This window comes from Chrysochloris asiatica, unplaced genomic scaffold (assembly GCF_000296735.1).
Source record: "Chrysochloris asiatica unplaced genomic scaffold, ChrAsi1.0 scaffold00156, whole genome shotgun sequence".
Classification (NCBI taxonomy): domain Eukaryota; kingdom Metazoa; phylum Chordata; class Mammalia; order Afrosoricida; family Chrysochloridae; genus Chrysochloris; species Chrysochloris asiatica.
This window is the reverse complement of record NW_006408674.1, coordinates 5,518,661-5,542,183: the sequence shown is the minus strand read 5'-3', so window position 1 is coordinate 5,542,183 and position 23,523 is coordinate 5,518,661. Positions and strand designations below refer to the sequence as shown.

General features: G+C 41.2%; 1 protein-coding gene across 4 annotated transcripts in view; it reads left to right on the top strand.

Moving 5' to 3' along the window:
• Nucleotides 1-23,523, top strand: part of EFTUD1 (elongation factor Tu GTP binding domain containing 1) — a 162,341-nt gene that overhangs the window by 96,895 nt on the left and 41,923 nt on the right. For all 4 annotated transcript variants that reach the window (XM_006870919.1, XM_006870921.1, XM_006870922.1 and 1 more), the window contains 2 exons: nucleotides 12,609-12,740; nucleotides 20,383-20,530. In XM_006870919.1, the coding sequence (XP_006870981.1) occupies nucleotides 12,609-12,740; nucleotides 20,383-20,530 (280 nt within the window). The remainder of the gene's footprint in view (nucleotides 1-12,608; nucleotides 12,741-20,382; nucleotides 20,531-23,523) is intronic.

Genomic DNA, 23,523 nt, shown 5'->3' with positions numbered 1-23,523 from the left:
TAACCATTGTGCCACCAGGGGCACCTACAACTGATATAAGTCTGAAGAATCCATGTATTCACAAGTCTGTGCAAAAAAAAGTAATCTGATACAATTTGATGAACTTGACCTACACCTATGGATGCAGTAGCTCAAAAGAGGGAACAAATCTCTACAGCAAAGATCATTCCCATCCCTCCATACACATGGTAGACAGGGATGGGCAACTTGAACATTGGCTACCCAAAGTTCAGGGGGCTAAAGGCAGAAGTGACTGGCTTACAAGCTTTCAAGACAGAGCCTAGATCCAGAGGACATGGAGGAAGGTAGAATCTCCACTGAATAGTATCAAATCTGTCTAGGTAGGACTGATGAAAGGAAATGCACATAAGTCTTTTGTGATACAATAGTGAATAATTGTTATCAGGACTGATGGTGAGGGTTGGAAATGTAAAGGTAGACATTTTGTAGCAAGGAAGGGAGTGATTAACTTTACAGTCTAGAAGCGGAGGTCACCAAGGAAGAAGAGCGGAGAGCGGGACCCTACCCAGAGAAACAGTGACACCAGAGATGGAGCGGCTGGGGACTTTAGACCCAGAGAGGGAGAGGGGCTGTGTGCTGATGGCCAGTGGGCAGGCTTGTAGTGTATACCCTTTGGTTGGTTGATAATGGATTGTAACCATGGCAATGAAACGATATACCATAGGATGAATGTAAAACTAATGTTCTCCCATGTAAACTATCACATAATTCACAATAAAACATTTAAAAAAATAGGTCTTATGCCCGTTAGATAGAAACAAAAATTGTTACAATGCTCTGGGAGAATAATTCTGTGATATTCATCAAAGTTGAGAATGCCTGGACTCTGCAACTCACCAATTTGACTTTCCGCTGTGTACCCATGAGCATGTTTAAAATAGAGTGATTTGGCAGTTAGTAACAACCTGCGATATGCAGATGATACAACCTTGCTTGCTGAAAGTGAAGAGGACTTGAAACATTTACTGATGAAGATCAAAGAGCCCAGCCCTCAGTATGGCTTGCATCTCAATGTCAGGAAAGCAAAAATCCTCACCACTGGACCAATAAACAACATTCTTATCAACGGAGAAAAGATTGAAGTTGTCAAGGACTTCATTCTTGGATCAACTATCAACACTTGTGGAAGCAGCAGTCAAGAGATCGGACGACGTATTGCATTGGGCAAATCTGCTGCACAGGAACTTTTTAAAGTATTGAAGAGCAGAGATGTCAGCTTGAGGACTAAGGTGCGCCTGATCCATTGTGTTTTCAATAGCCTCATATGGATGCGAAAGCTGGACAGTGAATAAGAAGGATCATAGAAGAATTGATGCCTTTGAGTTGTGGTGTTGGAGGAGAATACTGAAAGTGCCATGGACTGCCAAAAGAACCAATAGATCTGTTTTGGAAGAAGTACAGCCAGAGTGCTCCTTGGAGGCCAGGATGGCTAAGCTTCGTCTCTCCTACTTTGGACAGTCAGGAGGGAATAGTCGCTGGAGAAGGATGTCATGCTGGGTAGGGTGGAGGGTCAGAGAAAAAGAGGAAGCCCCCAACGAGATGGATTGGCCAGGTGGCATCATTGATGGCGTCAAGTGTGGCAGCGGTAGTGAGGTTGGCCCAGGATCGGACATTGTTTCATTCTGCTGTGCATGGGGTCACCATGAGTCAGGTCCGACTCGATGGCACCTGACAACAACAAAGAGTGGTTATGGTTGGGGCCTGTTACTGACATGTAGTGAGCAGGGGTCAGTGCCTCGCAAAGTCTGGAAATAATCCGACAAATAGAATTATCCCCTGTACACAGCTTTTGAGAATCCTGCCGTACAAACTTATTTAAATATAAACATAAATTTAGTTCTGTTTGAATGTTTTTAGCACAATTTAGTTGACATTGAATTTTCTAGAATGAAATTGCCATGGTCCTAACAACATTCACAGTTAGATTTTTGCTGTATATGAAATCGATTTTATGTATCATGGAGATGGAATGACATGTGTTACTTGTTTCCTTAGTTAATCTTTCTAATATTGTTCCCTCTCTCTCATTTTCCACATTCTCAGATATGTGTTTGTCTTTTGCTGGCCTTTTCATGTTTCTCTGTTAGTCTGATAACATAACCATTACTTCACTGCCTATGTATTTTTCCCCCCAAGAAGTTGTGCTACTTTCTCAAAAGGGGAGACATGAACTGCCCCTTGATTCCTTTTTTAGTCCACAGCTAACAGTAGTGACTTGAAGTGTGAGGTGTCCTTCTCCAATTTCATCTACTCATTCCTAATTTCCTTAGTTATGTATTTCTTTGATCATTTCAATCAGGATCTTTTGTGTTCCTGTGCTAAAGTTGTCATTTCATCCAGAAGTGACTCTGTTTCCTGTTTTTAATTGGAAATATTTTGGGTTTAAAAGTAGGAGGGCTCTGGTTATGATTTCCTGGTTGTGTAAAGCCATGTCCCTTTTTTATTCATTTCTTTCTTTAAACAAATTTCCGGCATTTAGGCATGTCCTTCTTCTAACATGCTGAATTTTATATATCGCCACCATTTATTTAAATCATGTGATTTGGAATGAAACACATCCTAAAGAGGCTTCACTTAAAAACATTTCCAGAATATGAATTTACACTCGTGGAACCAGGATGCAAAGCTCATAAATTGATTTTTTGATGAATGTAAATGTCTGCCTTGTGAAGAAGTTATTACAGCCTCCTTTATGTCTAACCTAGTGAACAGTATGTATGTAAAGATAACAAATTTACACCGTACACCAAATACATTCTAAGTTGATTAACAGACATGTTAATAGAACTGATCCTGCTCCTACCGTGAACATTGTCCCCACCGTGGCCACTTCCACTCATTGCTCTGTGTCTAGGCTGCAGCGTTTTATTTGATTACCTCACGTATTGCTGAAAGGACTGCACGTGTTTGTATGTTGTGGCTGTAGAAACCAAGCTTGGAGAGGTCACAATATATCTGGTATAAAATCAGAGCTGAAATGAACTTCAGTCCATCGGGTTCCATATCAAGCATGATAGATCTGCAGGCTGATGAAAGCAGAGGAAGGAGAGGTGGCAGTGAGGAGGACAGAGAGGTCGGTTCAGTTGGCTTTGTGTTCTGGGCTGTGGCTCAAGGGCAGACCCTGTGTGTCTCACTTGGCCTCCACTGGTGCCATTTCCCACCCCTCAACACTCGCCCTCCCACACCCTCGGCATGGTTGTATCCTTTCTGGTGTGGTGCTGTGGGAGAAGCACTGGACTGCTAACCAACTGCAGGTTGGTGGTTCAAGCTCACCAGCCGCTCTTTGGAAACGCAGTACGGAGTTGCTGAGTCAGAACCAATTCAACGGCACTTGACAAGAAGGACGTGTGTATCACCTCTCCCAGGAAACCTGTAGCCTGTCAAGTCCTTGTCTCCCCGTAAACTAACACTTGTATTTTCCTGTTACAACATTTGTCACGTTATATTGTAATTACCCATGATCTGCCTTTAATCCCTCACCAGATTTCAAGTTCAGTGAAAGTAGGAACTGTGTTCATTCATTCACTGAAGAAATGCCTCCTGTATCCCTGACCTCAAAAATTCAAATAGTTGAGAAAATCCATCAGAAAGTTGAGTAAATATTTAGCAGTCCTATGTAAGCATAACTTTCTAAGCATTGAAACTTAGATAGCACATAGGAAAAAAGTCCACACCAAAAAAAAAAAAACAACAGAAACCCATATAAACTCAAAACCAAACCCAGGCTCACTGGCCCTATATGACAAAGTAGAACTGCTTCCTTAGGGTCTCTAAGACAGTAATCTTTTATGGGAGCAGAAAACCTTTTTGTCCTGTGGATCAGTGGGTGGGTTTGAACTGCTGACCTTACAGTTAGCACTTGCCCTGTGCTTAACCCACTGCATTACCAGGGCTCCTCAAAAAGCACTGTAGATTTTCTTTTTTAAGTTAAAGAAAAGGGGAACTATCTTCTGGGGGAAACATATTACATAAAGAACTAACAAAAATGGTAGCAAAAAATACACGTGTAAAAGAAAGAGTAGGAGAACATGCTGAGCATGTCACTATCAGCTCAGCTGTCTAAGCCCAGAAACCAAGATTTCCTCCTTATGCCTTTCTCCACCCCCTAAGTAACCTCCACGACTTGACCCCTCTGCCCCTGATCTCTAGTTTGTCTGTGGCCCTCCATGGTCACTGCCAGTTTCCCGGCTGATGCCTGTGCCTCCAGCCTTGCCTTTCCCTGTTCTCCACATAAGAACAGAATTGTCTGTCCAAAATGTAACCAGATTGTGTGTTGTTCCTTCTTACAGTGCCTTCTAGAGTTCTGCTTTCTGAAGAAAGTTGATAAAGCTCTAGCAGGATATTCACATCCCTTGATAATCTTTCTCTCCTACCTCTCAACCTCGTGCTTGCCTGCCCCTCCCTCATTTGTATTCTGTGCCGTGGATGTGGTCTTCTCAACTGCTGTGGTTCCCAGAACACTCCAGGACTTCATACTGACTGTGTCCCTGGCCTGGAATTCCCTTCCCCGTCTGTATATGGAGAGTTTTTACTAGCCCTTCAACTTCTCAACTTCATATTCTGTGTTCTTATAAAACCATTGTTTTCCAATATTTTAGTTAATTATGTGCTACCTCCTTACTTTCGGGCCTGTGTAGATCTTTTTGTTTTAATATGTGACACACCCAGAGACAATCAGAAGATTTTTTTACTGCCCTTTTTTTTTCTCAGATATAATACTCGGCAGCATTCAGACACAGGATGGCATTTCTTCCATTATTTGAATCCTCACCCCCAATTGTGTGATTTGCTGTCTGGTCTCACAGGAATGGAAGTGCTCCTACTCCCTTTACCCTTTCCTGGACACAAATTGAGGCACCAGAGTGACACCCTGTTAGGACTTTCCAAAGATTGTCCTTAAAAAGTAGAACTTTTGATTCTTCGGGTGTTTCCTTTTCTTATTTACTGTCATATGTCTTCTGAATACAGGGCCCGCAGATCTTGGTATATATAGCCTTCTTAAAAACTATTATTAGCTGGTTAGCTCCATCTGTTCCTATAAGAAGAAGAAAAAATTATGCCACGGTGATGTCATTATTGCAAGATTAATCCCTAGGGCCTCCCATAACACCAAGAATCGAAAGGGCAGTTCATTTCATGGATTTTTTTTAAGCATAATGCATAGGCATGGTCAGTCCTCTGAATTGCTTAGCTAAGCAATACTGGTCCATTTTGGAGATGCTGGCCAAACAGGCTTGGAAAAGGTCCATGTTATACTTATGTACCTACCTGCCCAGTGTTGTGAAGCACCTCAGTTATCTGAGACCCATTATAGTTGAATCAAAAAGAGCAGAATCTGAATCTGATGGAAAATAAAGAACCAGAGAATGAAATTGCATTCGGTGGATATGGTATCCAAAGACCGAAGGGCTTGGAGCAGCAGGTGGTCTCTGTAAACCAAGGATCTTTGAGATTCCAACTACCCTGGCGACCTTTTCTTTCAAAAGTGTTATATACTTGTTTGAATACTAGTCCTTTCAAAGTTAGTGTTCATTCCTCTCACAGGCCTGAGGCTCTGTACACTTCTGTGACATACAGCTTACATTTTATTGCAAATGTTCAAAGGAATCCATTAACCCCAGGTTTAAACAGATTAAGAGAACAGGCTGTTAGTTCTAGGATGTGGTAATAGTAAAAACAACACCAACAAAAAACCACCATGGTGTCAGTAACAACTCAGTCAGTAGAATAGAACTGCCCATTAGCATTTCCAAGGCAATAAATCTTCACAGACACAGACTACCATCTCCTCCTTTCTGGGGGCAGTTGGTGGGTTTGAACTGCCAACCTTTCGGTTAGCAGCCAGGCACATTCAGCATTGTGCCACCAGGGTTCCTTAGTTATGTTAAACTCGGCCTGAAATAAAACTTTGGTGCTTAGGAGACCTTTGTACAACCAGATCATTAACATATTTTCCCACAATTACTTTTGTTGTTGTTGTTAATTTCAGCATTATTTTTATATTTGCAATGGAGGAGTACTTTTCATGAATCCTAATTTTCCTGAAGATAGTGGTGTGCTTCTTTGTGCAGATGGCTCACAGGCCCAATGTCCCTGAGGAAACAGCGTTGGTATTCTGTAAGGTTTTTCCCATGTCTCTGCCTGAGTGTGACCTCATCCTAGATTGATTCAACCTGTACAGCAGGGAGTTGTGAAGAAAAAGGAAAAAGTTCCATTTCTGACACTCCACAGTGTTTTCTGTCTCCTAATAAACCATGCTCTCCTTATTTGTTTCTGAAATTCCTTTTAAAGGGAAACGTTAGGTGGGGCCTAGAAAAACTTTGGCCCAGCAGTTTTTGTAAAAACTGATTTTGATCGAAAGGACTCTGAGGCGTATGGTACATAGCCTAGCAAGGACCTATATGTAAACTCCTTTGGAAAACTTAGTTTTGCGGCCCCCATCTTTGAGATATAATTTACAATTTATGGAATTTGATTTGTTGTATGGAGAAGGGATAGACAGATGGGTTTCAACCACCATCTCTGTGTTTAACAGTCTAGAGCTTATCCTACAGCGCCACGCCAGGACTCCAAACAGTATGTATGGTGGTGGTGGTTGTGTGCTATCAAGTTGGTCTGACTCTTAATGATCCTATATAGGGTTTCTGAAGCTGTAAATCCGGGAGCAGAAAGTCTGATCTTTCTCCCGCAGAGCGACTCATAGATTTGAACTGCTGACCTTTTGGTTATCCCAGTTTGTAATCTACTAATGGGATCCCAATTTGCTGTGGAAACTTTCATCCAAAACACAATAGAATACAAAACAACAGCAATAAATAGTAAAGAATGGAGGAAAAAAATCCACCTTGTATGGACATTATAACTGTAAATTATGTGCACTTTTGTTGTTATTGTTAAGTGCCTTTGAGTAAGTTTTAATTCATTGCAACCCTGCATAGGGTTCTTGAGGATCAGCTGGTGTGTTTGAACTGCTGACCTTTTGGTTAGCAATCTAGTGCTTATTCTATAGGGTTACACCAGGATAGAGAAGAGGAAAAAATACACAAGACTGAAAATAGTGGTAATGCTGGAATGTGTGATGAGTATATAGTGGGTTTTTTTCAGACTTGTACTTGATAGCATGATATTTAAAACAAAAAGTTTGTTTTAAGCTTTTTCATGTAAATATCAAGTTATGCACCTAATTATTGGAGTCCTGGTCAGTGGCACTGTGGGCTATGTGTCAGACTGCAAAGTCATATGAACTGCAAGGTCAGTGGTTCAAACTCACCAGCTGCTCCTTGGAAACCCTATATGGGTCGCTATGGGTCGTAATCAACTCAATGGCACTTAACAACACCACCACCACCTAATTATTATCTCATAGTGTATCAAGAAATTCCCCAACATAATTTTTAAATCATTTTATTGTGATTTTTCCAGAAAACCTTCCCATTGCTTTCTTAGTTAGTAAAAGGTGGGGCGTGCAATATACGTAGTGAATTTTTTACTACATATGTAACATTGTTTTTCCTTATTTTTAATATTGATTAGGAATACTATGGTCTTAACCTCTTCCTCTTCTGTTTGTTGGATGAATCAAAATCATATTAACAAGTCTGGGGGCATACTTAAAAAACAAGAATAGATTTGATCATTTGAACAATGAAATGTAAAGTTGTAGATCAGAGAAACCGTGTTCCCAGTGTGGAGACTGCCTGCAGCCTGCGTTCTTGGTGACAGGAGATGCCAGCAGTGTCTTTTCATTGAACCCAGGTGCTACATGGGCAGGAAGGAAATGCATGTTGATCAGGGGTCAGAAGCAGGATGGGTGACATTTGAGAGGGCATGTTTACTGTGGGGGTTTCCCTAAACGCAAGGGAGAACTTGTTGGTTTTCGCTCAGAGGTAGAGTTAGTGGAAACTTGGGTAAACCTGGACTGAACTCATGCTGGCTCTTGTACATAATGGTTATCAGTAGGGGACCAAACAAAGGAGCTCTACGCGAGTGTGGATCTCTGTGTGCTAGCCTAAGAGATACAGTAATAAAAACTTGAGACTGGACCAAATACGGTAGACTAGAAGTATACAGAACCAAGCACCTTGGAAATTTTAGTGTGAAGAGGATCCCAGGCACAAAGGCTTGGAAACCGTGTTATGAGCTCAACAGTTGTAGGAAGTGTCTGGCGGTCAATAACACAGGGGCCTTGGTGTTACTGATCACCAGATGTACGTTGTTAATGCATGACATAGTCAGCTAGAAGAATTTTTTACTATTGTCAGTAGGCAATGTTGGATAATGAGGTTGTTAAAAGTGAGGAATAGGTGTAGTCTCTTCCACAAATGGTGCTGGGACAACTGGATTTCTAACATGAAAAAGAGTGAAGTTAAGAACCTACTTCTCACCATATAAAAAATTAATTAAAAATAGATCAATAATCTGGATATAAGAGGCAAAACCATACACCTCCTAGATGAAAACATTTAAGACCTTGTAGATTTATTGTTTGTTTATCACCAAAAGCCTGAGCAACAAAAGAAAAAAAGCGAAATTAGATTTCATCAGAATTTAAAACTTTTGTACTTCTAAAAACATTATCAAAGGTGTAAATACAACTACAGAATGAGAGAAAATGCTTGGAAATTATATATCTGACAAGGTCATAGTATCTACAATATATAAAACGTTCCTACAAGCCAACAGCAGAAAGACAAGCAACTTAATTTAAAACTGGCAAAGGGTTTGGATATTTTATTTCTCCAAAGTAAATCTACAGATGGTCAGTAAACCCCCAAAATGATGTTTTACCTCATTAATCAGCTGTAGTGAAGTGCCATCAAGTTGGTTTGGAAGCCCTGTATGGGGTTTCTAAGAAGTGGATGGTGAGTTTGAACCACTGATCTTACAATTCAAACTGACCTTATGGTCTAGTGCTTTAGCCTACAGCACCAAATCAGTAGTGAAATTGATTTCAAAACTGTAGTGAGGTAACACTTCATGTCCACTGTATCGTTGTTAGGTGCCATTGAGTCTGTTCTGACTAAGAGTGACTGTGTACACCGCAGAATGACACAACGCCTGGTCCTGTGCCATCCTCACAATTGTTACATTTGAGCCCATTTTTGCTGCCACTGGGTCAGTCCATCTCGTTGGGCGACTTCCTCTTTTTCACTGACCCTCCACTTTACCAAGAATGATGGACTTCACCAGAGATTGGTCCCTTCTAACAATGTGCAAGAAATGAAGTCTTGCCTTCCCGGGTCCTAAGAAGCATTCTGACTCTACTTCTCCCAACAGATGGTTTGTTCTCCTGGCAGTCTGTGGTACTTACAGTATCACTCTCCAACATATCAGTTCTTCTGGGTCTTTCTTAATCATTGTCCAACTTTCACATGCATATGAGGCAATTTGAAATGCCATAGCTTGGGTCACGTCCACTAGAATGGATTTTATCAAGAAATTAGAAAGTAACAAGTGTTGATGAAGATGATGTGAAGATATTGGAACCTTCATGTACTATTGGTGGGAATGTAAAATGGTGCAGCCAATGTGGGGAAAGTTTAATGATTCCTTAAAAAGTTAAGTTAGAAGTACCATGTTGTTGTTGTTGTTGTTAAGTGCCGTCAAGTCGGTTCCGACCCATAGTGACCCTTACAGGGTTTCTGAGGAGCAGCTGGTGAGCTTGAACCACCGACCTTGCAGTTCAAATGGCTTTGCAGTCGTGCATTAACCCACAGCGCCACACCAGGACCATATTGTTGTTGTTGTTAAGTACCATCAAATCGGTTCCGACTCATAGTAACCCTGTATAGGGTTTCTGAGGAGCAGCTAGTAGATATGAACTGCCAACCTTGTGGTTCGCAGTCCAGTGCTGATCCTACAGCGCCACACCAGGAGAAGTACCATAATACAAAAAAATATGAGAAAGAAAAAAAAAAAAATGCCATCCAGCTGATTCTGACTCATGTGGACCCTATAAGAACTATCATAGGATTTCCAAGGTTGCCAGTCTTTATGGAAGCAGACTGCTGGTGGGTTCAAATCAGCGACTTTCTGGTTAGCTCCAGCGCTCTTCACAGCTACCTGACCAGGACGCCTTAGAACTGCTACATGGCCCAGTGTTTCCTCACCTAGATACACCGCTGAGCCGTGAGTACAGTAGAGGCTAGGGGCACCGACCTGCACTTTTAAAATCTGTGTATAGCTAACAGCTGACCTTTGAACAGCATTGCTCAGGCCCGCTTAAGTGAGGGTTTTTGTTGTTGTTGTTGTTGTTGTTGTTGTTGTTGTTGCTTTTCCCCGTTGCTATTGCTGTGAGTTCAGGTATTGCAGGTATCCACTTAGAACACCATTTGCTAGAGAGACGAGCTGCTCACACAGAGATGATGAGTGTTACGTTTTGGTTTCTGTAATATCAGCTGGGATAAAATCTGTGTGGCAGGAGGGGCGTACAATTCAGACCTCCAACTGAATGTCCAAGAGCATTGCGAACTAGGACTCAAACAGATGCGCACATACCCGTTCGGTGCAGCACTCCTGTGTTTGTACACACATACTGTACACGTGTGTACATTTTTAGTCAACCACTCCCTTCCTAGCAAGATACTTTCTATTGGTAAACATTATGCTGGTTTATGTACATGTTGCTGTAAAAATAATTACCATAATTTACAAAAAATACCTGATTTGGGCAGTGCTAGTGGCCAAAAAAGGACACTTCATGGTGTTTATGTGCATAAATTCACTCTTCACAATAGCCAAAAGGTGTAACAACCAAAGTGCCAGTCAGCAGATGAATGGCTAAACAAAATGCAGTTTGTACATATTATTCACCTATGAAAGGAAATGCAATTCTAACAGTTGCCACAACATGGATAAACCTTGAAACCTGTTGAGTGAAATAAGCCAATCACAGAAGAACAAATACTGTATCATTCTATGTCTAGGAAATGTCTAGCAAATTGAGCCAGAAAATCAGGGTCTGGGGTCAGCAGTGGGGAAGAGTGAGTTATTCCTTAATGAGTACAGTTTCTGTTTGGGATGATGAAAAAGGTTTAGAAATAAACAGTGGTGATGCGTGCACAACATTCTGAATGTAAATATTGCCACTGATTAAAAATCATGTGTATGTGGGTATGTATATATATATATATAAAATCTTAAAAAAATTTTAGGAAAGGTTCCATTGTATTTTATTACTGTTTTCTCATGGACTTTTTGAAGCCCGCTTATCCATGTGTGTATGTATGTATTTTACCATGATAGACTAAAACAAATTGGGATTTCTGGTGTAGCACTATAGGATAAGCACTGGATGATGACCCTCAGGGTTAGCAGTTCAAACCTACCAGCTACACCTTGGAAACCCTACACATGTCAGAACTGACTTGACAGCACTAAACAACAACAAAATAAAAATTGAAAAATCAAAGAGCCATTGAGAAAAGTGGAAGAAACTCATTTAAAAGTGGAAGAAGGACTTTGATGCGGTAGGATAAGCACTGGGCTGTGAACCACAAGATCAGCAGTTCAAACCCACCAGCTGCTCTTTGGAAAGCCTATACAGGGTTGCTATGAGTTCGAACAGGCTGTACTGCACTTAGCAACAACAACGAACTAATGTGTATGGAAAGGGGTGGGGGTGTGGTGGGGGGTGGACCCTTAAAGCAGGTAGCTTTTCAAGATTCCTACTTCCTTTCTTGACTCAGGTACACAAATGCGTTGGTTCCTAGTTCTTCACTCGCTTTGTTGTTGAGTGCCATTGAGTCAGTTCCAACTCATAGCGACCCTGTATAGGGTTTCCAAGGAACGGCTGATAGATTTGAACCTCAAACCTTGCAGTCTAGTGCTTATCCTACAGTGCAACACCAAGACTCGAGAAAAACATATAGCCATGCTCTGATATGGGGTTCAGTGTGCTCCTCATCTCTCTTACTAGGGCATTCTTTCTGCTCCCATCTGCTCAAAACCAATTCTGAACCCTTCAGAATTTCAGGAAAAGATCCACAGGAGCTTGAAGTGGGGTCTGGTGGGGAATGGGACTCTGAAAACTGGTGTAGTTGAGAATGTTGTATCAAATGTTAGGCTTCTGAATTCCCTTTTTTTGTGTGCAAGTCAATCTTGTAAAGAGTTTATTTTAATTGTTGTTAAATGCTGTCGAGTTGATTCTGACTCATTGTGACCCTGTTTAGGGTTTCCAAGTAGCAACTGGTGGTTGGAATTAAACTGTTTGAACCTGGTTGTTCATAGTCCAGTGCTTATCCTATAGCACCACGTCAGAACTAGAGACTCATTTTCATCAGATTATATGTTTTTTTAAGTAGTTTTTTTTTTTAAAAAAAAAACTAATTTATAATTGAGAATATTAAATATTTTAAGACAATGATCAGTTCTGTGATCAAAGTAGGTATATGTTAGCCCTGACTCATATAGTAGGATTTGTATATTTAGAGGAGAAAATAAGTAGAATTTCTTTTACAGCAATTAAATAGTATCCAGCTGCACACACAAAACAGTTTGACTTTGTAACATATATAATGGGTTGATGCTGTTATTTTTATGTAAATTCTGAATGTACTCATTCTTCATTGATCTCTTTTCCCCAACAGGAATAGGAGGCCTACAAGACTTTGTGCTGAAATCTGCAACCCTGTGTAGTTCACCATCCTGCCCACCATTTATTCCGCTCAACTTTGAAGCCACTCCTATCGTGAGGGTTGCTGTGGAACCAAAGCACCCAAGTAAGATAACCCTGATTTTAAAATCAGTGTGATATGTTTGCATTTTTAAAATGCAAACATTTAACACTTGATTTCTCCGAATTTGTATCAGCAGTAACTTTTGTGCATTATCTAATAGAAATAGTAGATTTCTGTGGAATGTACTTACATGTCATAGAAGCGTCCCTAGTAACAAGGCAGTTTACCCTCTGTTCTAGGAACATGGTGTGTTGGCTTGCTTTGCTTCCCAGGGAGCCTATAGTCCTTTTTGATGGCAGAGGCAGGGTCATCTCATTGGTGTCCTGGCGTTTTTCATCTTTATGTCAGTTTCTGTTTGCTTGTTTTATTTTTTAACTGTCTCTACTTGTAGAGCCCTGCTGTGGTACTGTAGGATAAGCACTGGTCAGTTTGAACCACAAGGTCGGCAGTTCAAACTCCCCAGCTGCTCCTCGAAAACCAACTCCATGGCACATAACAACAACAACATACTTGAGGAGAGGTCCTGGTGTGGCGCTCTGGGATAAGCACTGGACCACAAGGTCTGTTTGAACTGATAAGTCACCAGCCGCTCCTCAGAATCCCTACACAGGGTCACTATGAGCTGGAAATGACTCAGTGGCACTTCACAATAACAAACAACACATACATGAGGAGGCGCGGTGATGCCACATGGTAAGCCCTGACTGCAAACTACATGGTCAGTGGTTCGAGCCCGCCAGCTACTCTGTGGCAGAAAGACGAAGCTTTCTGCTCCTTCAAAAAAGTTTTAAAAGCCTAAGAAACTCTATACAGGGTCACTATGAATCAGAATCAACTCCACAGCACTTAAAAATAGCAATAATATACATGAAGGTCAGTCAAAAAGTATTGCTACACAATCATAGAAGGCTTTTTTGTTTTTCCACATATCTAGGTCCTGGTGTTGCACTGTTAAAGCACTGGACTGTTAACTGTAAAGTTGGCAGTTCAAACCCACCAGGCAGTTCAAGGGGTTTCTGTGAGTTGAAACCGACTTGATGGCACTTACCAACAGCAGCAAGGCTTATTACACCTGTGAGGATGGTGTGTCCATTTCTCTAACTATTCCCGGGAAGACTCTGGGGCTCTCCAGTTTGCACCAAGTCAGATAGCACTGTTGGCATTCTGGAGGGACTCAAATCATGTTCTTGTTAAGTGTTCTTTGAGTTTGGGGAACAAAAAGAAGGCTGAAGAAGCCTGAAGGGACAAGATAAGGTCTCCCAAGGACATTCCTGTAAGCCAGCCCTTGCTACCCTCAAAGAATGAACTGGTACACTGCCATCCCAGAAAACAATTCCTTGGAAACCCTGTGTAGGTCGCTATAAGTTGGAACTGACTCAACAGCACTTATCAACTATATGTATAGAGAGACAGACAGACATATATACTGTTGTTTTATTTGTAACCAGGGTTTATAATCATGTTTGTTGTTGAATATCGTGGTGTTGATTCCTACTCATAGCAATCCTATATAAGGTTTCCAAGGAGCAGCTGGTGGGTTTGAACAGCCAACCTTGTGGCTAGCAGTGTGCTGTAAACCAAATTACTGCAAAGTTAAGTAGCTGAAAACAACAATGCTCACCCTGTTCCATAGGGTTTCCAAGACTGTAAATCTTTACCAGAGCAGATATCTCATCTTTCTCCTGCAGAGCAACTGGTGGGTTTGAACCACCAACCTTGCAGTTAGCAGCTTGTTTACCCACAGTGCCACCAGGCCTCTGAAAACAACAATAGTTGATTTTTTTTTCATGGTTCTTTGGTCAGGAGTTTGGGTTAGATTCAGCTTGGAGTCTCTTGAAGCTGCTGTCATATGTCAGCTAGGGTTGCAGTCATGTGAAGGCTGAGGTGGACCTCCAAGGTGGTCTGTTCACGTGGGCTCTCATATTGGTGCCAGCTGGAACATCCGGGCCTCTCTACGTGGGCCTCTTCACACAGCTGCTGGAAAGGTCCTGCTGCATCGCATTGCTGACATGGCTGGCCTTAGCAGCAGTCCAGGACCCGAGGCAGATGCTACACCGTCACGTCTGCAGTGTGGAGTTGACTACTGGTTACGTGGGCAGCCCAGGCATGCTGTGGAGGGCCTGCACTGGACGGTCAATGTCAGCAGGGCAGGAGGAATATGTATGTTTTTACTGTAACACTTTGTGATACAGTTGTTCAGAAGTCTGCTTCTAGCTTCCATTTATTTCGACACTTGATTTTTAATGACTGTCACACTAGGAAAACACCTTACAAGTCTCATAGTTTAAGTGGAAGCTGTGTGGCACGGGCTGCCTTTACTGAACCATGTTGTCCGTTATAGAATACTAGCTATACAAAGGTTTTGATGAAATGCAGATAGATATCTAGTTTTCCATCAGTTGTGGTTTTTTACATTACTTAAAAAGGTGTTGTGGAGTCTCTGGGTGGTGCAAATGGTGAAACACTTGACTACTGTAAGGTCGCCAGTTCAAGCCTACCCAGGGGCACCTCAGAAAAAAGGCCTGGTGATTTGTTTCCAAAAGGTCACAGCTTTGAAAACCCTGTGGGGTGCAGTGTAAATCAGCTTTAAGAAAACCAGCTTTCAGATTTTAAGAAAAAATTAGATGCAACACACTCTTTAAGAACTTGACTGTTAACTTAGAGATTGGTGGTTTGAACCCACCACTGCTCGGTGGGACAAAGATGAGACAGTCTGCTTTTTGTAAAGATTGTTGTTAAGTGTATCGACTCAGTTCTGACTCATAGTGATCCTGTATAGGGTTCCAAGGAGCAGTTTGAACCACTGACCTCATGGTTCACACTGACCTTGCGGTCCAGCGCTTTACCTCACAGCGCCACACAGCTTCAGAACGCTGTTTCCTCCCTGCCAGGAGGCTCACTATGAGTCGGAATCAACTTGACGGCAAGGGATTTGGTTTATCGATAAGGTGTCTATGCTGTTTGGGGCAACAAGACAACACTATCAATGGAAACATTTGCAAACATGTAATTCCAAAATATTTCCATGTTCAAACTTATTTGTAAAACACTTTGTTGCTTATTGCTAAATTGAAGAGAGAGATTTAAGTGTGTTTATGTTTTTTGTTGTTTGTCTAAGTATCTGCTAGTTTCTAATACTGATGACAGCCTTTGTTTTCACATTGTCCTTTGGCTGATGGAGAGCTGACAAAAATCTTTTTTTATATATACTCTTCCCTTATGCTGTGCTATTAGTATTATCTTCAGTCTGTAGTCTCTTTGCAGGGATCCTTTTAAGCCTTGTTTTAAATTCTGTAAAGGCTGAGTTAGTTAATACTAGATAATAGTAAACCCACTTACCTAGACAAAGGAAAACTACAGCATGCTGAAATCAAAGTAACCAATGAGGATACCTCTTTTCTGGCCTACATGTAGTGGGATCTCACTCCATGTCCATGCATCCCATTGGAGGCTCGTGACCACCTGATCATGTGAAAGTGCTGACCCCCGTCTATAGAACATTAACTCTGTGGCTGGCTGGCTGGCTTAAAAACCAGGCTTTTTATCCCTTATGGGGAGACCTGGTGTGGCGCTGTGGGCTAATGCGTCAGACTGCACAGCAATTTTAACTGCAAGGGTGGTGGTTCAAGCTCACCAGCTGCTCCTTAGAAACCCTCCCTAAACAGGGTCACTATGGGTCGGAACCAACTCAATGGCACTTAACCACAACAGCATCCCTTATGGAGTCCTGTTGGTTAATTCGCCAGACTGCAAAGTCAGTGTGAACCACAAGATCTGCAGTTCAAGCTCACCAGCCGTTCTTCAGAAACACTATACAGGGTCGGCTATGGATCGGAACCATCTTGACGGCATTTAACAAGAATAACAATACCTTAGGGATTCTGTACTCTTGAGCACCAATCCCTGAGCGTCTCTCTACATAGGGTTTTTGCCTATAAAATGAGACAGAACTCAGACCTGCCTCAGAGTTAATGAGTTTTGGTAAGTTCATGTATGCAAACTGCTCGTCTGGCACATTGCTAGAGCTCTAAACTTTTAGTTATTATTATAAATGCCTCATTTCTGATATCTAAAAATTAATAGATGTAGAGGTTCTAACGTTTGGCGGTGGTTCAAGCCCACCTGCCATTCCGTAAGAGAAAGGTGAGGCTTTCTGATCCTGTCAAGATTTCTTTTTTTTTTTTAAGATTTTTATTGTGGATTGAGTGAAAGTTTACAGGGCATATCATCAGTTTTACATTCAACAAATTCATACACCTTGTTCCATTACATTACATACATGTTCCCCTCCATGTACCATCAGTTAACAGTATTTCTCTATATCCACCTTAGCTTTTAAAAAAACAAAAAAACACTCAGTCATATATAATAATTTACATCTCCAAAGGGCACATTCTGTAAGTCTGCCTCCTGGCCACCAGCTCTTAGTCCCTCTCTTCCCATGAATCTAGTCCTCAGCTGCTCCCCTTCTCCATGACCCCCGTATCTCTGCGTCCCTGCTTCTCTGGATAAGGTCTTGCATTCTGCTTGTGCTCTTCTCCCTTGATGGTCCTAGGGTCCTCTGTTTCTGTATTGCAAGATTAACCACTCCCCTGTTTTTGTTACAAAACTTTACAATTGTGACAGTCGCAATTAGTCATGATAACATTTATTATTGAATCATACGAATCTTACTTATCCTCATCTCTTTGCACCAGACCCATCTAGACAAGATGATATCTATTTAGTGGGGACTCTTTCTTCCCCCCATACTCTTAAACTAAACTCCCTCTTGAAACCTTGTAAACGAGTCACTTCGTGCCTTTATCGCCCCCTCATTTTAGTTTGCCAGTGTCTAAGTTGCCCATCCCTATCTACCCTGTGTACAGAGGGGATAGCATTGATATTTGATGTGAAGACCCCTTCCCTCTCTGTTGGTGTTTAGAGTAGCTAACTCTCTGAGTATAGGTCAGGTTCATCAAATTGTAGCAATTTACCCTTGTTTCCTTTATCCCAAAAAAAAAAAATGTTTTGTTTTTTTTGTAATCTTCCTCTAGTCGAGTTCTGATTATCAAGCCATTGAGGCTACGTCAGAAGGGTACTGTTGCAAGTTTGGGTGTTCTTGTGCATCTCCCCTCAGCTGGATGCTTCATTCTCAGCTCTAGCCCTCTGTGGCTATGCACTTGTCCATGGGCTCAGGTGTCCGCTGGTCTCACCACACTTTGGACCCTTCTTCTTTCTCTCATCTCCAGGTCAACAGGAGTCTATGGAATGTGGTTGAATTCAGCCCATTTCATCATTGCTGCCTTTCCCTGTCTTTCTGGACAGATGCTGATATAGTCATCTATTTCTATTTTTTGGGCATATTCAGGAGTCATCTGTGGCCTTAATACTTAGATGGGTGTGTATTTTAGTATTTTTTATGCTTTCCAATTGCCTCCAGATAGATTTGATCAGGATATGGGCTTCCCTTTTCACTCTTCTTCCTGAGAAATTTCAAGATGCCACTGTTGGTCGTTGTGACATAACTGAGGATTTAATTTTCGGCCTAGTTCCTTTATAGTATGCTGTCCCATTCCACAATTCCCGTTCAGGCCTTTTTTCTAGTTATAAACAGTTCAGGGCCTGCTGTGGCCATTTGGTTTTAAGTGGAAACTGTTTCTTTAAATTTGAGGAGCTCTGTGCACATGCATAGTAGAACCCTCCAAAGGTCAGGGTGGGATGTCCACTCACTCAGGTACCCTCTCTAGTCACCAGAATGGAGGTACGCAGAAAGCGAGAGACCAATGAGCAGATACTAAAAGAAAAAAAAAATAATAATAATAGAATGTCCACACTTTTATTTCCGTGGTTCTGTCAGGCGTCCGTGACTGCTCTGATCCTTCCCCTGCTTGGTCTCGCCCAAGATGGCGGCTCCAGGAGCAGCAGAGCATCTTGAATTAGAAAGCACTGGATTTCTTGCTTCTGCTACAAATTTCTCTAGCTGTAAGCCTTCCAACCCTCTAAGTATTCCTTTATTTGTGGTTCAGAGTTCTGGCACCATTCCCTGAACCTGCTTGGTCCGGTATTCTGTGTTATTGCTGACGGAGCTCCTCACTGCACTTCCACCCGATCCGCCATCTTGTTTGTTCTCTCTTGTCATGATTTGCAGGGTCACTGTGAATTCTTAGTTGGGCCACTGTGAGTTTGAATGGACTCAGTGACGTTGTGTGGGGGCAGGAGTGCATAGAATGCTTGTGAATTCAAATGTTTGGCCTATTGAAAACCAAGCACTTGAGGAATTACTGAGTTCTTCCTTCAGATACAGAAGTGAAACTTGTTGTTTGGTGCCATCGAGTCGGTACTGACTCATCGTGACCCTTTGCACAACAGAAGGGAACAGTGCCCCATCCTGAGCCAACCTCACAATTGTTGCCACATTTGAGCCCATTGATGATGCCACTTTACCAGTCCATCTCACTGAGGGTCTTCCTCTTTTTCTCTGACCCTCTACCTTACCAAACATGATATCCCTCTCCAGTGAAACCAGGCGACATGAAATTCCTTCATAGCCCAGGTCTCTAGTTAAATAGTAGTAGAGACTTCCTCAGGCTGGCCTTGAGTGAACAGTAGCAGCGAGTATGTGGAAAGGTAAACCTGAGGTGTTACTCTGCGTCCCCATCGGTATCCTCAGCTCCTTTAACTATAGAGAACAGACAATTATGTATCAAAAGCACAAGGATGCAATGCAGAAGGCACTTGTAACCACTGGGTAAGTGACTAGTTAATGTGTTTCAGCTCTTAACTACAGCTCTAACCCAAATGGCAGCTTTCTTGTAAAACCCAGAATTCTGACAAATCGTTTTCACATGATCATCTCAAATAGGAGGTTCCTCTCTACAGGCATATGTGGTTTTCTGCACTGGCTTTATTAGATGTTGCAGATCGGTGTGTTTTACAAGTTTTGTGACAACACTGTGTGGCACATTTATCCAGCAGCATGTGCTCATGGCTCGTCTCTGTCACATTTCAGTAATCCTCACAGTAGTTCAAACTTCCTAATGCTTCTGCACACATAATAGACTACAATGTAGTGTAAATGGGAAACCAGAAGTTTGTGTAACTGACTTTATTTCAACACTCACTTTATTGCAGTGATCTGGAACCAAACCCGCAACATCTCCAAGACATACCTGCCACTTCTTTTCATTAAATAGCATATTAAATTTTTTTGTTTTGTTTTGTTTTGTTTTCGCTTATACTTGAACTCTTTGGGGAAGAGCTCTGATACATCTCTGTTTTTGTTCAGTGTCATCGAGTAGTTTCTGACTCAAAGCGACCTTTTGTTAGGGATTCTGAGCCTGTAAATCTTTACGGGAGCAGAAAGCTTCATCTTTCTCCTGCACCACCAGCTCTTGTTACATCTGTAGATAAGTATATCTGTGTGCTTGTAATAAGATTTAGGTGGATTCCCAGATGGTAGTTTCTGTTTGAAGAGGTGACACACAGATCAGCACTGGGTGTCTGGTGTTGAGCATTGTGTCTCTTGTTAATTATCTGAATAAATACATTACTAGAAAATTGTTTTTATCTTATGTCTGCCCTTTGTAGACAGAAAATAAGTTATGATGTTAAGAGTTTATTCTGTTGTCCTTCCTTGGGTGTTCATAGACATTGCCTTTCGGTTGTGTTTATTGTATTTGATCAGTTTTATTTTCTTACACAGGTGAGATGCCTCAGCTTGTCAAAGGAATGAAGCTATTAAACCAAGCTGATCCCTGCGTCCAGATTTTAATTCAGGAAACTGGAGAGCATGTTTTAGTTACAGCAGGGGAAGTCCACCTTCAAAGATGCCTGGATGACTTAAAAGAAAGGTTAGGTGATAATGAAATTGACGGCGAAATGATCGATCCAAAACCACTGGCTATTTTAGTGTTTATTTAACCATTTGAAATTAGCCTGGTTTGGTTTTGGAGCATAGGGAAATGACCTCAGACATTTTCCTATAACTTGAATATTTTTGCATGCGTTTTTTATTTGAGTTAAAAAGTTTGTCATACATACATATTTTACTTGGTTCATATACACAGCATTCAGCACGTCAGGGCAACAAAACAAATGACACTGTAAATTTAGACTGTGATTAAGAGGGGCTTCTTTCCGTACTGAGAAAGCCCTCTGCAGTGGACATTTTCTGGGAGTCTTTCTCCAGGAATGGTCCCAACAGAGGCGGCATCCCAAATCACTTTTTGTAAGTAATCTTTCTCCATTTATTCCAAAGATAACGTATGCTTACTGCAGCAGTTAGGAAATTGAAGAAGAATAAAAACAATCGCTCTGTTATCATGTAGATAAATAACCACCTTTAAATCCCAGTCTGTTCTGTGCATACTCAAATATACATAGATATCTATATACTTAACTCTGATTATTTAGTTAATACAAACTTGGAAAATATAGTTGTTGAGTAACAGGACAAGCATACTTTGAAGGTTTATGATCCATACTATCATCAAGAACGACTGTTCCAATTTACACAACAGTAGCAATAAATACTTGCAGGTACTTCTTTTCCCAGACCCATCTGTCAATCTGAAAGGCAAAAACAATGTTCATTTCTATTTCTGTGCTGGCTTTGTTGGTGATGGTGTTCAGTGCTGACGCATGGTAACCCAATGTGTGCAGAGTAGAATTGCTCAATAGAGTTTTCAAGGCTTGGACATTTTGGAAGCAGATTTCCAGGGGTCCTGTCATCCGAAGCAAAGCCGGATGGGTTTGAACTGCTAACCCTTCTCCTTTCTGCTTGCTTTCCATTGGTTCCCACTCATAGTGACCCTGTAGACAAGGTCTGACTGCCTTGGTATGTCCTTAGGCTGTACTGTGCACAGGACCAGATCACCGGGTCTTTTCTCCTATGGGGGATTGGAACCACTGACCTTTCAGTTAGCAGCTAAGTGCTTAACCAGAAAAACAGATAACTGATTAACACATGAACGAAACATCCCAGTTCTACTACCACAAGGTCCATGCTCGAGCCTGCCAGCCACTCTGCAGGAGAAAGATGAGGCTTTCTGTTCCCATGAAGCTTCAAAGCCTCTGAAACCCTATACAGGGTCACTATAAATCAGAACTGGCTCGCTGGCCTTATCAACAACAACAGCAACAACTACCACAGTGTCCTTGTGCGCTCACAAGTGATAGGTTTTTCATGTTTTTATTAGCCATTTGCCCCGTAATACCCCCTTTTCCTTTTAATTTTAAAATTTCTAAAACTATAATAATATTAGTAATCTTAGCAAAAATAAAAATGATCTATAATCAGAGTATTTACATACTGAATACACCATGAATACTTATACATTGTCTCATTTAACCCTACAGCAGCCTAGTAAAATTGACAGGGGTATTGGTAGGGTGGGGGTGAGGCTGGTAACCCCTGGGTGGTGCAAACCCTTAGCACTGTGCTAACCGAAAGGATGAGGCTTGCATGTACCCAGAGGTGCCTGGGAAGAATGGCCTGTCGATCGACTTCCAAAAATCAGCGATTGCAAATCTTCTTGAGCATAGTTCTGCTCACCATCAGCAGCACCAGGGTGAGGAGGAATCCTATCATTATTACTAGTATTAATAGATTAAGATTGGCTGCAGCCGCTGCTGGGGCAGCCTGTGGAATTTTGTAGAAACTCCTGGTTTGTTTTCTTTCATTTCATGAGGTTCTATGGCTTTTTCCTTCTTTAATGTTTTTGTAGCTTTAAGTGGATTCTTGGTGTGGCACTATAGGATAAGCACTGGACTGCAAATCATAAGGTCAGCAGTTCAAACCTACCAGCTGTTCCTTGGAAACCCTATCCAGGGTCCCGATGAGTTGGAACCAATTTGACGGCACTTAACAAAAACAACGATATAGCTTTGCATATACATAGCACAAAATCAGAAGGTTCTATCTTTTTTACATTTGTAGCATGCATTTGTAGAATTTCTACAGGTTTTAATGTTAGACAATAATGCTAATCAGGTAAATCCTCAGACACAATTCATTTTATTAAACAATAAATAATTCTCAGTATTTTAAAGAAACTTTGATATATTATTTTTTGCTTGTGCTTTACAAGTAAATTATTTTCTCCCTTTTCACTCACTTTGGTACCAAATTAAAATCTACTTAAAATAACCTTACATTTCTCAGGCCATTAGCTCCTTTTTTGTACTTAGAATCATGTTTTTTGGTTCTTAGAATTGTACTTTGAGTAATAGTCCCCCTAAACTGGAACAGACTAAAAAGAGCATTTAGAAATTCATTTTCTAGAATACACTAAATGGGGTGTTAAAAATCATTTGAATAAATCAGTTCATTCTAGAAGCCATTCTGTGTAAGCCTTTCAAATATCTAAAATTAATCTTTAAAGAATATATGATGTCATGCTGTAGGATAAGCACTGGGCTGCTAACTTCAAGGTTGGCAGTTCAAACTCACCAGCTGTGATTGGAAAGCCCATACAGAATTGCTGTGAGTCAGACCCAACTCGATGGCACTTAACAACAGCAACACCACACTTTCCTAAGATATTTTATAAATTCGGACGTGTTTATTGTTTTCCCTAAAGATTCTAATTCTGAATGTAATTTTAACTTTTCCTTGCTACTTTCCTTTCCCCACCCCACTCCACCCAAAAAATTTCCTTTGTATTATTTGTACCAGAGTTCTCTTTGTTCCCAACCTTTGCATTCCAATCACCAGTAATGATCAATATATCTTGATTGCATATTTGATAATTTCAGATTGAAAAAGTTGGTAGAATTCTTCTATTTCATCCTCACTGGCTTTTGTGGTTGGTGCATAAATTTGAATAATAGTGGTGTTAACTGG